At 36.6% G+C, this 16448-nt stretch overlaps 1 protein-coding gene across 3 annotated transcripts in view; it reads right to left on the bottom strand.

Annotated features, from left to right (window-relative positions):
- The window catches only part of LRCH1 (leucine rich repeats and calponin homology domain containing 1), a 196589-nt gene that overhangs the window by 92530 nt on the left and 87611 nt on the right, over nt 1-16448 (bottom strand). For all 3 annotated transcript variants that reach the window (XM_025874875.2, XM_025874874.2, XM_073894535.1), the window contains one exon: nt 11851-11995. In XM_025874875.2, the coding sequence (XP_025730660.1) occupies nt 11851-11995 (145 nt within the window). The remainder of the gene's footprint in view (nt 1-11850; nt 11996-16448) is intronic.

Genomic DNA, 16448 nt, shown 5'->3' with positions numbered 1-16448 from the left:
TCTGAGATTCCAAGCTAGGGGGCAGAAGAAAAATGGGAGCACGGACAGGAACAAGGATGCTAATTTGGGAAAGAAGAAAATGAGCTTAGTTTAGCAGATGCTGAATTTTGAGGAGCCAGTAAGCATCTAAGAGGAGCTGAATTTTAGGCAATCGGGAAAATGAGGACGAATGTCCACATGACTCAAGGTGAGAGAGGATATGTTTGAGACACCCGAGGCACGGGTCTGAGCGAGAAGATTTAAGGACCAAAGATCAAGCTTTGGGGAATTCTAGTGATAAGGTGAAGAAAGAGAAAGAACATCCAGACAGGGGAATAAAGAAGAAACAGAAAGACACAGAAAAGCAAGCAGGAAAGCCTGTGACCAAGTCCACGAAGGACAGTGCCCATGGTGTCAAATGCTGACAGCAAGCCAATTATTTTTCTACACTACTGAGTGCCTGCTCTGCTCAAGAACCTGTTCTAAACTCTGAGAAAATATGAAATGGATATGAATTCTAAAACTTAGCCCTTCACAGGATTAGGCAACATTTCTCTGAGCTGATGTCCCTTTTGAACATAGAACATTTATTTAAAAAATTCTGTAGCAGCAGGTATTTCCTACTGGGTTTCTCAAGACATAAGACAAAAGATTAATGACTCTTAGCAAATAAAGTGACTTCCTTTACGGATGCTCTCCTGTAAGAGGGAGTGAAGGATGCCAGGCTCATCCTAACAACTGTAAACAAGTGTCTGCAGACTTTGGGCCCCACTGTCAACTGCTCAAAGGTTGCCTCTGCCGAAGATTCTAGGCTGTTCTCTACTCTCGGGACGGAGGTCACAGTGGTCTCTCCCTGGGCCTAAAGTGCAGGGGGAAGGGCCCACGACTCCTCTAACAGTTCACTTACGTTCCCTGAAGGCCACCCACTCGAATGCCTGGCCAAACAAAGGTACACGTGCTGCGCTAAGAGCACATGCTCTGCCTCTTCAATCCTGCTCCACCACCCACCTGCCCGCACACAAACAGCCTCTCACAGTCTTTGGGACACAGGCTATGGAAGAAGAGTTTCACAATCCCCAGTGAATACCACTGCTTATTTTTTTTCTTCTTCTTATAGTCCTGTTCAAATATAGTTCATAAAGCTGCACAATTCTTGCAAGCAGTGATATAAATGAAATTACTTAGTATTACTATCAGGAAAATCGCAAGTGACTTTGAAATGGGAAAAATCACTGCTTGGGGTCTCACCTAATATACCCTTCTAGGTTCTCTCTGCCTTTCATCGTCTTTGAATTTTTTTACAGCCCTGTAACTTGTTGTAAAACTGAAAACTGACAGTAAGGCAAATAATTTTTGTGCACAGAAGCACAAATTGTGATGAGTGTGGTGGAACTGCGAATGATGACAGCCCTCTTGCAACTATTCATAAATTCATTTCAGCCAGCCCACTAGGGCGTGGGCATGTGCGTGTGCATTCAGGCGCACTGAATTCTCCCTTAAACAGGCTATAACATCTTACTGGCTCCTTTGTTAATTAATGAATTATATGCAACCTTTGATGGATGTTATATTTGTATGAGAGTCCTGATTCTACATTTTTTGAAGAATTACCCTTTAATGGGTGATTATTTCAACTATAAGGATGTGGCATTTCAACAATAAAATTTCAGTACAGACAATTTAAAGACTCTTCCAGCTGCTTCACACTTCTGGTCAAGGTCATTCTTTTCTTCATTATATAATATTGAGCTCTCAGAACCTCTGAAAAAAATCCTCTCATCACCCACAAAAAAAGTTCAATCCTATAAAGAAAGAAGCTGGGGAAAAGGAAAAAAAATCTTATAAGCAAATGTCACAAAATATTAACAAATGTTTGAGTACTGGTGAACGATTGATATATTGTTTGTACTTTGCACTATTTAATTTTTTCTCAAAAGAAATTGCATATTTTACTTGATAGCTAATAAATAATAACCAAACAAATAAATATACATATATATATTAAAGTACTAAATAAAAAATAAATCAGCTTGGATGGCAGCTCTGTGTAACACACTTTATGCTTTAGTGTTTCCTGGGCCCTTCTGTCTTCTACTTATATTTCATTTTTCCCTTCAATACATCTAGTCCATACAGATTACTTGGCCACTGAATATAACATCATGAAGGAACATACTTTTTAACCTCATCCTTTTTTAGGCATGAAGTCAGTTCTTAAAGGAGTCAGTGGGTGATAAAAATTCTTCTAAATTAGTGTTTACAAACTGATGTCCTGGAAGGCACCATTCTGGGAGATGCTAATAGGTAGGCCTCACAAAAAAGGGGGAAGAGTTCTGTGTCGCTTGGATACACACAGTGCAGATTAGTACAATACATGGTTTGTTTTTTGTGGGTTTTTTTTTTTAAGTATACCTATATCCAACAGAACATTCTTCTATAGAATATACTCTGGGGAAACAATGTTCTACTTATTCCTTAACTGATCCAATGGCATCACTGACGTTAGAAAAAAACAACTTTTTTCTCCTATGGAGTCTGGCAGGTAAGTTTTCTCCCGACCTATTATTCTCTATTCACGAACAGATGAATTAATCACTGAGTAGAAGGGGTCAATTTTCTTATGTTATTTTCACATTCCTTTCTGCCTTGGCTTGCCAAATGGAGTATCAGAAAAACACTGCCTGATTTCATGGGATTAAGGTAGATATGCTTAGATTAATAGATAACATAGTTCCACATGATCCAACTCTGAAAGTGACCCAAATCTTCTGGTTATTTTCTCACTGTTCAAAGAGATTATCTCATTCCATCCATCCTGACAGTCCATCTGGTCCAGAGAGTGTAAAGGTGTTCTAAGAAATGGCAAGAGATAAAAAAAAAAAAAAAAGCCCCACAGAATCAATTGCTCACATCACAATTATACCCTTTGTTGCCTAAACACTCAATCCCTTGATTGCTTCTAGATAAAGAACCACAGAGTATGTATTTATTCTTGACTTAATTTATCTACCTGGGAAAAGTGGGATTTAAGATTATCACACATGCTCAAATTCTTGGCTACATTATTTTATCAAGATTTCCCCTCACTGAGCTCTCAGAGCACAAGCATTCTTTTCAGAAGTAGGATAATATTTTTTAACATCATATTCTACAGTTTTCCAGCTATGATAGCGTATGTTTTGTTTTTTTTTACTTTTGAAAATGAAGCCATGCATTTAGATTTGAATTGGGAAGCTGGGAAAAAACAATACTGTGTCTCTTTTCTCAAAAGCAACTCTTATAAAAAAAAAAACAAAACTGTTTTATTTGCCCTGTTACTGTAATTGTCACTAACAGGCAAATAAGAACACCAAGAAAACCAAAGTGAAGCTCTGGCTTGGCCATTAGGCCTCCAGACTGCAGGCAAAACCTACTTGCCTTTATAAAGCCCTAACTCCATCTGACCCTCAACTTAAGACACCAGGGAAGAAGGTATGGGGGATGCTGACAAGGCAGGAAAGGCAGAAGTCAGCAAAGAAAGGACTGAGGATTAAGAAGTCAAATTCTCCTACATATATATACATATATATATATATGTATATGTATATATATGTACAAATAAGCATCAGTTGACTCAATTCCAGGTAAAAAGCAAGATGGACCTAAAATAAAGACTAAAAATAATATGTAAGCTTGCAGAGGGGTACTTGCAATTAAAGCTTTCTATAAATATTATTCAAGGAGGATGGAAGGGGTATTTTTTTTACCTTTAGAACTTCGGGCTTTTGTAAGTCAAATATTTATGTTAACAATTTATATAGGCAACCTTTCAATTAAAAGTGTAAAGATATAATGACTAACCTCTAAACCAGAGGAAGAAAAATATTAGAATAAATAAAACTTGGCATATTCAATAGAAGGTAGGAAAGGTCAGAAAAAAAGACAATAATCATCTTGATTAAAAAAAATACAAAAGAAAAAGAAAAATTTAAGTCCACATACCTACATACCGAAACTAAGGTTGAAAGGTTGAATGAAAAAAATGAAAAGATATGTGCGAGCAAAAGCCACCAAAAGAAAGTTAAGATATAAGTATTAATTTCATATACAACAGACTGTAAGTCAAAAAAAGCATTTTTGGGATAAAGTGAATCACTACATAATGATAAAACCTGCAGCTCGCAAGAAAGACATATAATTTTAAAATTGGGCTCAAAATACTTGGCCTATAACTTGGTCTTAAAATACACACATTAAGAATTGATGGAATTACAGGGAAAAAGGCAAATCTACAATCATCCTCTTTTGCTTAAAGCGCATCTCTAAGTAACAGATATATATTAAGCAGACAAAAAATGTTTTAGGATAAAGAAGATGTGAACCTCCAAATTAAAAAGTTATACTTAATGGATTTACTGGAACCCACACACAACACTTAGAAGGACATACGTTCCTCTCAAGCACACATGGAATATTTACTATGCATAGGCTATAACGTAAATCTCAACCAATGTAAAGAATCAACATCAAATAAAATATTCCCTAAATGCAATGCACTAATATTAAAAATCAATTTTAAAAGGTAACTTTAAAAATCTATTCTAGCAAACTCATGAGTCAAAGAAGTAATACTGAAAATTAGAAAAGTTTTAAGAGTGAGTTTAAAAATATGACACATCACAACTTTTAGGAATCATCTGAAGTGCTACATACAGGGAAATCCATAATCTTAAATGTTCCTATGAGGAAAAAAAATAGAGATTAATGAATACATACCCCAAACTCGAGAAATTAGAAAAAGAATAAACATATAAGAAAATAGATGGAAATTCAATAGATAAAAATCAGAAACTAATGAAATAGAACATAAAAGCCCACAAAGTTGGTCACTAAAATTAAAAGCTGATTTAACAAAAAAATACACAATCAAAACAGACAAACTTTTATAAAAAATGAGTAAAGGAAAACACAAATTCACAGTATCAGGAATTAGAAAGGCAAACCAACTACAGATACAGTAGAAATTTTTTTTAAAATTACAAAAGCCCTCCCTTATTTAAATATTTAGGTTGGTATCCTGGACAATTCTCTAACAACTATTTTTAAGACTATGAAACTGTCCCAAAGGGCAAGGAATGCAATCAAGCATAGTTAATGTTAGATAAGATAACAAAAGTGAAAATGCCAAGCAAACTATAAATGCCATAAAAATAAATTCCACTAATTTATTACTATTCTTATTTATGAACTGGTGTGGCTGGGGGATAAATCACTTTCCTGTTTCTTATCTAAACCAAGGGTTGTTGAAGGACCCAAATATGATGGTGTACCAGCTAAATCCTATTTGGCTGTTAAGAGATGATGATGATGATTATGATGGTGATGAAGATTATTCCAAAAATCTACACCCTCATCGTTGCGTATACACTCCTTTTCCCTTTCCCTCTTCTTGATGTTCTTAACAGTACTTGTTAGAAGACTTGGCAAACTACGGTGTTCTTAGAGGAAACAGAATAAGTTGATTATTGATGAAATGACAATGTTTTGAAGGGTCTTTTTCGGTCTAGTTAGAAAAACAAATGTAATTTGCATCTTGTTCATTTGGGCTTGCAGAAAAAACTGAGAATTACTATAAACAAAACATCTATATAATCAATTAGGAGTAGGTATTTACCCCATTTTTGGAGGGAAAAGCTGCAGCACAAAGATCTTAAGAACTCCATTAAGATCAGAAGCAGAACTGAAAAAAACCAACACATTCTGACAGTGCTCTAGCCATCAAAGCCATAATGTCCCTTTTGTGTCTCTCTGTTCCTCTGTTTAACACAAACACCGATCTAAAACAAGATCTGTGATCAGGTGACATGTATAATGGAAAAATCCGCTTTGGAAGTCTTGCCAAGTATGAACCATACTAAAAGGAATGTATTCTGGTAAGAAATATCCTACTATTAACTCATTCACACTTTATAAAACCCATCAGCTATCAATGCCAATTACATAATTTTATAGGCAAAGCAAATCATAAATATATTACAAATTTTAGGGACCACTGTCTCTACATTCTGCCTTGAGAACAAATGCCCAGTGAGCACACTAGAAAAGACAAGGCTTAATCCATACACTGCTGCTTGTGCAATTGATGACCCAGTGGTCACTTCCAACCATAGCATTCTACAAAAAAACGTTTTCAAATTTTAAGATGATGCTTCCAAATTCCAACATGGTTCACTGTGTTTTGGTATCTTCCTGATCATAAAACAGAACCTAGCTACCAAAGGCCAGTTTCAAAATATCTCGTTTTCCCTTTGAAAATAAGATCTTCATAAAAGGATTTGGGATAGAAGTTTGTCTTGGATTGAACAAAACTCCCCTTTTCCAGTGTAGGAAGACACCATCAATTTTCTCAGTTTCTATAAAGAATAAATGCTATCTTACAATTGAGGCTTTCTTCAGAGATGTCAGTGCAAGAAGAGGTGGTTTCTTAGGGATAAAATTAATATTCTTAGGAACAAAGAAAATTAATTTTTAGTTCACAACAAATATGTAAAATCTGTGCTGAGGCAACCCTCATATGCAAGATGCTCCTTCCGATCCTTCAAATAGTGAGATGTTCTTAGAATTAAAGATTATTTCTCAGAATGATCCCTCCAAAGGAATGTGGGGATACAGGTTGCATGGCCATCAGGAAGTTGGCTCTTTCTGCACATTGTTTAGCAGCCAAAAAGGATGCCAGGCTTCAGAAGAAGCATCCAAACCAGATTCCTTTTACGGTGTGAAAACATTTTGTTCAATAGGCTGCCCTTTCCTTATAGGCAATGCCTCAGAAACTACTCCTAAATGGACCGGTAGAGATAGGAGCTCCTCTTTTATATTTTTAAGATTTTATTTATTTATTCTAGAGAGAGAGAGAGAGAGTGCAGGGGGAGGAGCAGAAGGAGAGGGACAAGCAGACTCCGTGCTGAGCGCAGAGTCCAAAGCGGAGCTCGATCTCAAGACCCTGAGATCATGACCTGAGCCCAACCCGAGAGTCAGACGCTTAACCGACTGAGCCACCCAGGTGCCCCAGGGGCTTCATAGGAAGGAACCAGTTCCCGTTTTGTATGTTTCACCCTCAGAAAATGAAACCACTCACCAAGAGTTCTGGAAGCACTATGCTCAAATGCTGTAAAGAACTTTCATTTTTTGGCAGCTTCTATTCCTGAACCTGAGAAATAACTTTCAAAAGCTGAAGTCCCTATTCTTAGATTCATAGGACCTCTGTGGTTCCAGCCAAGAGTTTTGCTGCTTTGGATTGTTCTATTTTCCTAAGGTACATTTTCTTCATGGGTCTCATCAACACAACCTCTCCAGCACCTTAAAATAGATTTTAAACTTTGTAAGGCTTTCCTGTGGAACTCAGGTTCAAAGTGTTTGTTCCTATATAGGAATAGGTCTTGCTTAATCATTTTTATTGTTCTTGGCCACATTTCTGGGATTAAGACATTTTATAACAGGAAGAAACACAGTGGCACCTACACTAAACTAACATAACCCTTTGTTGTGAATACCAAGAAGCAAAGATTAAAAGCCCAGAACCTTCAAACACAGGCTACATAAACAGCAATAAATTAATGTTTTCCATGAATCTGACATTTCTATCATGTGGGAAAATGCTGAAGTGTTTTTCACTGTATTTCACAGCGAAGAGTTTTGTTTTGCATGTGCTAATCAAACCCATCTCTGGTCTAAGACAGGAATTGGGTTTCTGGCACTAAGCAGCCATTTGACATTTAAAGATAACATCTGTGAGAGACCCTGACAGCCGAGAACCCGTGTAGGCAGTGGCATATCACCACCACCACCACCATCGTCTTCACGGTCATCCTTATCACCATGACCATCAAACACTCATGGCTGTTTACTCCGCTGGAATACTCAATATATTTCAGAGGGTGTCTCTATTTTGAATGTTTCCCATCAACTCAAAGTAGCTTCATATGGCATCCCTCCTGCTTTGAAACATACGAAACTAGTGATTTCCACATGTGATCTATTAAAAAAGAGGAAAAACTAAAAATACAGGGAGATCATGTCTGATTTTAAGTTCAGAAACATTAAATCTGTGAACATTTGAAAAGCAGCTTCTCTGCGTTACTTTATCTTACAGCTCTTTATTCGTAGTTAATAGACTAAGAGGAAAAACACCTAAGTACCACAAAGAGAAAGTATTTCCAGGTATTTATTTATAAAAGCTGATGAACTTGCCTATTTGTTAAAGCTGTTTCAGAACATGCTATGGTTGATACAGTCTGCCTTAAGTGTATGCCTAAAAGCAATTTATTTTTTCTGTAATTTTTTTGAAACTTATGCAGATTTTCCCTGATGCATCTAAATTGGTGATAATGCCATGATTTGATTATATACTTCCGTCTAGAACATAAGCTTCTTTCCTTGGCAGAATACCCAATTTATCACAGAAAAACTACATTGAAGACAACTCGGTAATTCTTCTATGAGGCTCTATGTCCGCAGCATCCAGAGTCCCTTGCTTCCTTTTCAAGTAAATGGATTGGCAGCCTCTCTTCCAAAGGCTAAAGTTAACCGGAGTCCTCCATGCCCCTTCACCATACCCAAGAAGAAATATATTTTATTTTGCCGACTTAATTTTCATGACAGGCAGAAAAGACCTGAAAAGGCCATAACATCCGATCCTGGATATCGAGGAGGGGACATATATCATGATCACACACAAGCATAATATTCTACATGTCCCCCTCCCTGGTCACCAGCTTGAGGGTGGCTGGAAGTGGGGTAGGAGTCTGAGACAGGAAGAACTCACACAGACACCACTATCATGTGGATGATATCACTCAGCATCTTAGAAGAGTTAACAATTTTATTAGATGCCACTGGTATTTTCCAGACATTATTACATACCTACAAATAAACAGATGTGATAGTCATCTACTATTTTACAAGCTACAATAAATCCTTTAGGCAAATATAGCATTCCACTTCAAATCACTATCAAACAGAGAAATAACTCAATTCCAGGGGTCCGATTCTCAGAAGACATGTTCCCACCAAACCTATAAATCAGGAGTTAAAGGCTTTACAATTGAACAAGGTGACCATTTTCCTGGTCACTTTAAAGTTTGCCCTATGTTATTATTTTATGTTACACACTTATACTTGTGAAATAAACTTAAAAGAGGAATAAAAAATAATTATGTATGTGTACCTGTCTTTCAGAGTTTGGAGCATGTACATACATTTTTTCTTTCTTTCTTTTCTTTCTTTCTTTCTTTCTTTCCTTCCTTCCTTCCTTCCTTCCTTCCTTCCTTCTTTCCTTCCTTCCTTCCTCCTTCCCTTCCTCCTTCCCTTCCTCCTTCCCTTCCTCCTTCCCTTCCTCCTTCCCTTCCTCCTTCCCTTCCTCCTTCCCTTCCCTTCCCTTTCCTTCCTTCCTTCCTTCCTTCCTTCCTTCCTTCCTTCCTTCCTTCCTTCCTTCCTTCCTTCCTTCCTTCCTTCCTTCCTTCCTTCCTTTCTTTCTTTCTTTCTTTCTTTCTTTCTTTCTTTTTAGGGAGAGAGAGTGTGAATGAGCTGTTGGGGGTGGGCAGAGGGAGAGGGAGAGAGAGACTCTTAAGCAGGCTCCATGCCTAGTATGGAGCCCTTTGAGGGGCTCGATCTCATGACCTTGAGATCATGACCTGAACCAAAATCAAGATTTGGACACTGAACCGACTGAGCTACCCAGGGGCCCCAAGGATATACATATATTTTTCATATGCCCTGGTATAACACCTCTGAAAAGTAAGAGATACACTTTTTCTTAATTTTCTCCATGTAGTTATCAATTCCTCTGAAGAGTTGGGATTCAACACTGTAGAATATGTCTTAAAGCACAGTAATATTAAAGTAAAGATGTGAGCAAAGAAAACACAAAATAAAAGTGACCTATATAAAGGGAAGAAAAGATAGAGGCAAACAAGGAATTAAACAGAAAATAACACTTAAAGAGTTGGGTGTTCAACAGTCTCTTTATCTTTTTCTTCTTCCTATCACCTAGGAATTCGCCACAAAACTGTTTACAATATACCCACACAGTTCCTCTTCAGCATCATCAGTCTCAATGACTCTCCATTCTTGCCTTAAAGGATCCTGCGACCCACACTTCAATATATCCTTTCTACCGTCTGAAATAGCAATTATTATTCTACTCTTGACTAAGCCCAACATGAAAATCATCACACCAAAATCAATTGTATTAGTGCTTTTAAAACATAATATAAATTTTAAGATTAGATTATCTCATGTTTGTATAATTTTATAGTTCATATCATCCCAGAAGAGATATGTCATCTATACCCAAAAGTTTCTCATTGCGTATAGACTTGGTGTAACAGTGTGAAGTTAAATCTCCTTATGTGCTGCATGTAGGACTACTGGAGGTGAAAAATGTCACAGAAGGACAGACCTGGGTAAGTAAACACACCAACTGCATATGCTCTTGGGATATTTCCTCCATGCAGGTTTGAATTAGAGGGCAGGTGTTTCAGGGAAATAGTGAACCAAACCTTATAGACGCCACTAGGTTGGCTCCACCAGGCAATTGTAAGGTAATGAACATTGTGCTGTTGCAGAAATAGTTTAGACTGTCTTATTCAAGGAAACTCAAAATAGTCAGATGAACTAGAAACCTGGAGAAGTGAAAGTTAGCTATATAAGCCTCTAGGTTATGCTAATAGTAACTTACATCTTATTCACCAAGTCACTTAAAAACATGACTAGGATATTTTTTTTCACTCCCAAGAAGGATATGCACAACTAATGAATTGCAGTGGAAACCCATTTTTGACCGCAAAGAAAGCAAGAGAAGACCCCAACTCTCAGTGGTCAACTAAAAACAAATGAACCAAACAACAAACCAACAAAAAAATAATTGATATTATTATAATAAGTTAATGCTCTATCTGGTTCACTGGGAATTTTGCACTTTAAAGTTTGCCATGTTTGTTACACTGCACAAGCCTTGCTAATCAGGTGCTGCTCTTAACACACCAAGATAATGCCATTGACTTGAGTAGAGGCTTTGCTCTGGCTTGACCTTTGGAAACTTGTTTTCATAGTAGAGATAGATTTGATTTAACAGTTCCTAGCTCTCTCCTGACATCCTGTGTGAGTCAAAGATTTAGGAGACAAGGAACCCAAATCTGGCCAGAGCAGCTGACAGTCACAGCACAAAGTCTAAAACCTAGGCCATATGAAAGCTGATTTTCTTAACTTCAGGGCTACTCAGGGGCATTAATCTGTTACACCGTGCTGTGCATAATTAGGGAATCAATACAGACCACTGACCTGTCCTCAGCAAATGCTGATCTAATTGAATGGGGTTACAAAGACAGCAAACTTCATATCTTTCTGGAGTTGCTCAGTGCTCTTGAATTTTCTCAGGTGGCCTAAAGGGAACAGGCTCAGACAGTACCAAGTAGCAAATCCAATGGTACAAAAACTCCCCCAAACCGGCAAGGCCCCAATGTGTCACAACCCCCAAGTTCTTTTTTCACTTTCTTTAGCCCTCCTCCTCCTCCAAAAACTACAGCAATACATGAAGACAATATACCAGGCACCAAAGAGACATAAAGTATAAATGATGCCATATAAATTATTGTAAAAAAAAACTAAACAAAAATACCTTGTCATGTTGATATTCAGAGAAGTCTAGCACCAAAAACAGTATTAATGTCACAACAAATTTATTATGAAAGGTTGTTCTTAAATAATCTTTGTGTGATTTACTTCAAAGGGTGATCAGGATTTGCAAAGAGAAAAAAATACCTGATAGAAATGAAAGCACAATTATTTGGGGTTTTTTTCACTGAATTTGATTACAATCCTTATAAGTCAACCTACCTCAAGTTTAAGTAAGTCAGCATCTGCAGATTAATAATGGCCTCAGGAATGACTCTGATGCAATTATGATACAGATTAAGAATTTCCAGTGATACAAAATGGCACAATTCCATTGGGACTTCGACCAGTCTGTTTTTAGATAAATCTGTGAGAAAAGGAAAGAATATTTTGTCAATAAACCTTCAACATAATCCAGTACAATTGTCAACTATCAACACTTTTTTTTCTTAAATGTTTTAAAATAAGCATAATTTAAATTTAGATCAGTATTTTCATTTTTTTTAAGATTTTATTTATTCATTTAAGACACAGAGATACAGAAAGAGAGAGAGAGAGAGAGAGCAGGAGCAGGGAGAGAGGCAGAGGGAGAGGGAGAAGCAGGCTTCCCGCTGATCCAGGAGCCTGATGTGGGGCTTGATCCCAGGACCCCGGGATCATGACCTGAGCCGAAGGCAGACGCTTAACCGACTGAGCCACCCAGGTGCCCCAGTATTTTCATTTTTTGTAGCTCTGTTGCTCCAGGGTTGATTTCCTTTTCCTGGCATATTATCCAATTCATACAGAAAAGCAAAAATACTGCTTAAAACAGTTTTAGCTCTATATTAATTTGTAAATACAGGCCAGATATAAGAGTAACTGAATCAATATTTACTTTCCATTCTATCTAGAAATTATTTCAAAGTCATTCTCCCCTAGGCAAGCATGAAAACTGTATCCTTCAATATGCCTGAATATATATCTTTACCATAGTATTTATTTAATTCAATTTTGCATTCATAACATATGTTGTCTCTTGGAACATTATATCCTCGGCAAACACACACATAGTAGATACTAAACAAATATTTCATTCACTGGAATTACTGAGAACCTACAATGTACAAGACCAAGATAAATCAACTGTGTCTCTCTTAAGGACAGGCAGTGTCTGCCACATGGCCAGCAATAAAACTGGGCTCTCTCCCTCAAGTGTACCAAAGACCATAATAATGGTGGTCTACAGAGCAGTGTAAACACACATCATGGTTTACAATATCACCATCTCAACAATAAAAAATGGAACAGTCCTTACTGTCTAAACCTAGGAGTGGCAGAAATAACTGTTAAATACCATAAAATACCAAATATGAGAAAAGAGCTACCACTCTCAAAAACAATGACTCAACATTACTGATCATCTCACCCTGCATCAGAAGGGACTCAATCAGTATGATCTGAAGATGTTTATTAAGTATCATGTCATATATACTTAAGGAATCACACTCCACTAAAAAAAAAAAACATAGAAAATTTAAATAGGTCAATACTATAGGGGTGCCTGGGTAGCCGAGTCGTTAAGTGTTTGCCTTCGGCTCAGGTCATGATCCCAGCGCATCCAGCCCCACATCAGGCTCCCTGCTCCGCAGGAAGCCTGCTTCTCCCTCCCCCATTCACCCTGCTTGTGTTCCCTCTCTTGCTGTGTCTCTCTCTGTCAAATAAATAAATAAAATCTTTAAAATAAATAAACAGATAAAAATAAAAAATAAATAGGTCAATACTATAATGAAATAGAAGTCAAAGGGCTATTCTCCTGACTGACCACCCTCCTGAGAAATAAATACATAAATAAACAAAGACAGGCCTAGATGGCTTCAGAGGTGAATTCTAAGCAGGTCTAAAGGTACAATTCGATAATATTTAAACTATTCCACACAAGGTAAAAGAAGGAAAGTTTCTAAATACTTATTTAAAGAGTAAGGTATAATATTGATACCAAAACCTAACAAAGAAAATATACAAAAGAGAAACTCTTTACGAATCTCCCTTATCCATAAACACTTATGTAAATCCTAAATTTAAAAATTAGCAAACAGAACTGAGCAGTATATAAAAAAGATTAACATACTATGAGTAAGTGGGACTTATTCTAGGAATATAAGGATTTTTGTATTAGTTAAACAAGTCACCATATAACTAGAGTAAAAGCAAAATAGCATATGATCACCTCTATAGATACTTAAAAGGTATGGATAAAATACTGTATTTACTTTTTTCAAAAACGACTTTATTGAAGTATATCTAATATATCATAAAATTGACCTATTTCAAGTGTACAATTAAGTGATCTCTAGCAACTTACCAAGTGGTACATCATCATGATAAATCAGAATATTATTTCAGAATATTTATATTCATTCTTAATGTAATTTCTCAATAAAGAAGAAAGTTGGCTGTTTCCTTACATAATTACACACACACACATGCATATGAGTGGGAATTTTTTATTTATTACTAAATTTCAAATGAGTAGAAATATTACCAATAAAGTCAAGACAAGACGTCACTACCACTATTATTATTTATTATTGTTCAGGAGATATTAGCCAATGACATGGATAAGGAAAGAAAAGAAGAACCAAAATTGGGAAAAAAAGAATCATCATTGTTCACAAATAATATGATTGTTTTCCCAGAAAATCCAAAAATATCAACAGAAAAACTACTTCAAAAAGGTACAGGGTAGAAAATGAATATGTTGATGATAGTCTTCACACACACACTCCTTAGCAAAATAATACAACATAAGAAAACTAATTTATTATAATAACAAAAGTAAAACATCTAGAAAATCTTAAATAGGCAAAAGTTTATATGAAGAAAACTTTGAAATGCTACTAAACAATAAAAAGGGAAAATTACGATTAAAAAGATATTCTATGATTATAAATAAGAACATCAAAAAAGTGTCAATTCTCTCTAAGCTGTATGTGTATAATGGAATGAACTCCCAATTCAAAAAATATAGTTCTAAGATAGATATTTTTTAGTTTGCTGAGGTTACTACACAAGTTGACTTTAAAGTTCATATGGTAGAATATCGCAAAAATAGCAAGGTAGCTCTCCAAACAAAAGGTGCTCTCAGGGGCACCAGCTCTCGGAGACATTGACAGACACATAAGGCAGTATGATGGGAAGGTGAGAAGGTCCGAGGAACAAATTACAAACAGGTCAAAGACACATATGGAAATCAAGTGTGCAGTAAAGGTGGCATTTCAAGTCAAGGGAGAAAAGATGTGAGGTCAGTAAACAGTTTGTGAAAACTGGATAGCCATCTGAAACAAAGGATTACCTCCTTCACCCCTTTTACCTCAATATATTCTAGATGAATTAAATTATTAACTTTATTTTTTAAAGATTGTATTTATTTATTTGAGAGAGAGCACACAGGAGCGGAGAGGGGAAAGAGGAGAAGGAGAGGGAGAAGCAGACTTCCTGCTGAGCGGGGAGCTTGACCCAGGGCTCCATCGGGGGCTCGATCCCAGGAAGGACCCCAGGACCCTGGGATCATGACCTGAGCTGAAGGCAGATGCTTAACTGCCTGAGCCACCCAGGGGCCCCTAAAGGATTAACTTTAAAAAGTAAAGCCGTAACAGCACTGGGACAACACATGGAAGTTTGTGTTTATGATCTTAGAATGGAGAAAGTCTTCCTATGAATGGCATAAAACAAGACTGATAAATTCAACACATTAAAACAAAATTTATAGCATTCTAAAACAAACAAAAACTCCACCAAAAACATACATGACAATCAAGGAATGGGAGGCAGGTGAGAAGTCCTACAATTCATAAACCCAATAGGCTAATTTTTTATACATATAAAGAGCTTCTACAGTCAATGATAATAAGTCTGAAACCCAGAAAAAAAAAAAAAGGACAGAAGGAAGGAAGGAAGGTGGGAGAGAAAGGAAGGAGGGAGGAAATGGAGGAAGGGGAGGAAGGGAAGGAAGGAAGAAAAAAGAACAGATGGCTCACAGAAAAGGAAATACAAATGGCTCTTAAGCTTCTGAAAAAAATGATCAACCTCACTCACATTAGAGCAATGCAAATCACAGCTACATGGGATAATATTCTTCACCCATTAGACTAGTAAGTATCAAAAAGTTTGATGAACGGGCGCCTGGGTGCCTCAGTTGGTTAAGTGACTGCCTTCGGCTCAGGTCATGATCCTGGAGTCCCGGGATCGAGTCCCGCATCGGGCTCCCTGCTCAGCAGGGAGTCTGCTTCTCCCTCTGACCCTCCCTCCTCTTCATATGCTCTCTCTCTCTCTCTCATTCTCTCAAATAAATAAATAAAATCTTTAAAAAAAAAAAGTTTGATGAACACATTATAATGCTGAGGACACAGTGATGTAAATAAAGAACATGTTAGCAATATCAATCAAAATTACAAATGTACATACTTCATTCAACCTAGAAATCTTTCTCATTCTACAGATAAACTCATTAGTGTGCAAATGACATATTTTTTAACATGGTTTGAAAGAGCAAAAGATAGCAAGTTAAATATCAGTGGAGGTCTGGTTATATATTAATACGTTATTAATAAATGTAAATAAAACTAAAATTAAATCAATAAAGAAATATTAGCATAATTTTAATATTTCATATGGTGGAATGTAATATTAAACACTATACTCCATAATGCAGCGCTGATACTATGCAGTCATTAAAATGAATGAAGCAGCTTTATATGTGCTGATGTGGTACAATCTCCCAGACATATTATAAATTTTTTTAAAAGCCTGGCATAGGACAGTGTATATAGTATTTGTGTTTT

The sequence above is a fragment of the Callorhinus ursinus genome, unplaced genomic scaffold (assembly GCF_003265705.2).
Source record: "Callorhinus ursinus isolate GAN/ISIS: 27379988/994484 unplaced genomic scaffold, GSC_fseal_2.0 scaffold7, whole genome shotgun sequence".
NCBI lineage: Eukaryota > Metazoa > Chordata > Mammalia > Carnivora > Otariidae > Callorhinus > Callorhinus ursinus.
Note: the sequence above shows the minus strand (reverse complement) of the source record. Positions and strands in the feature narration are given on the sequence as shown.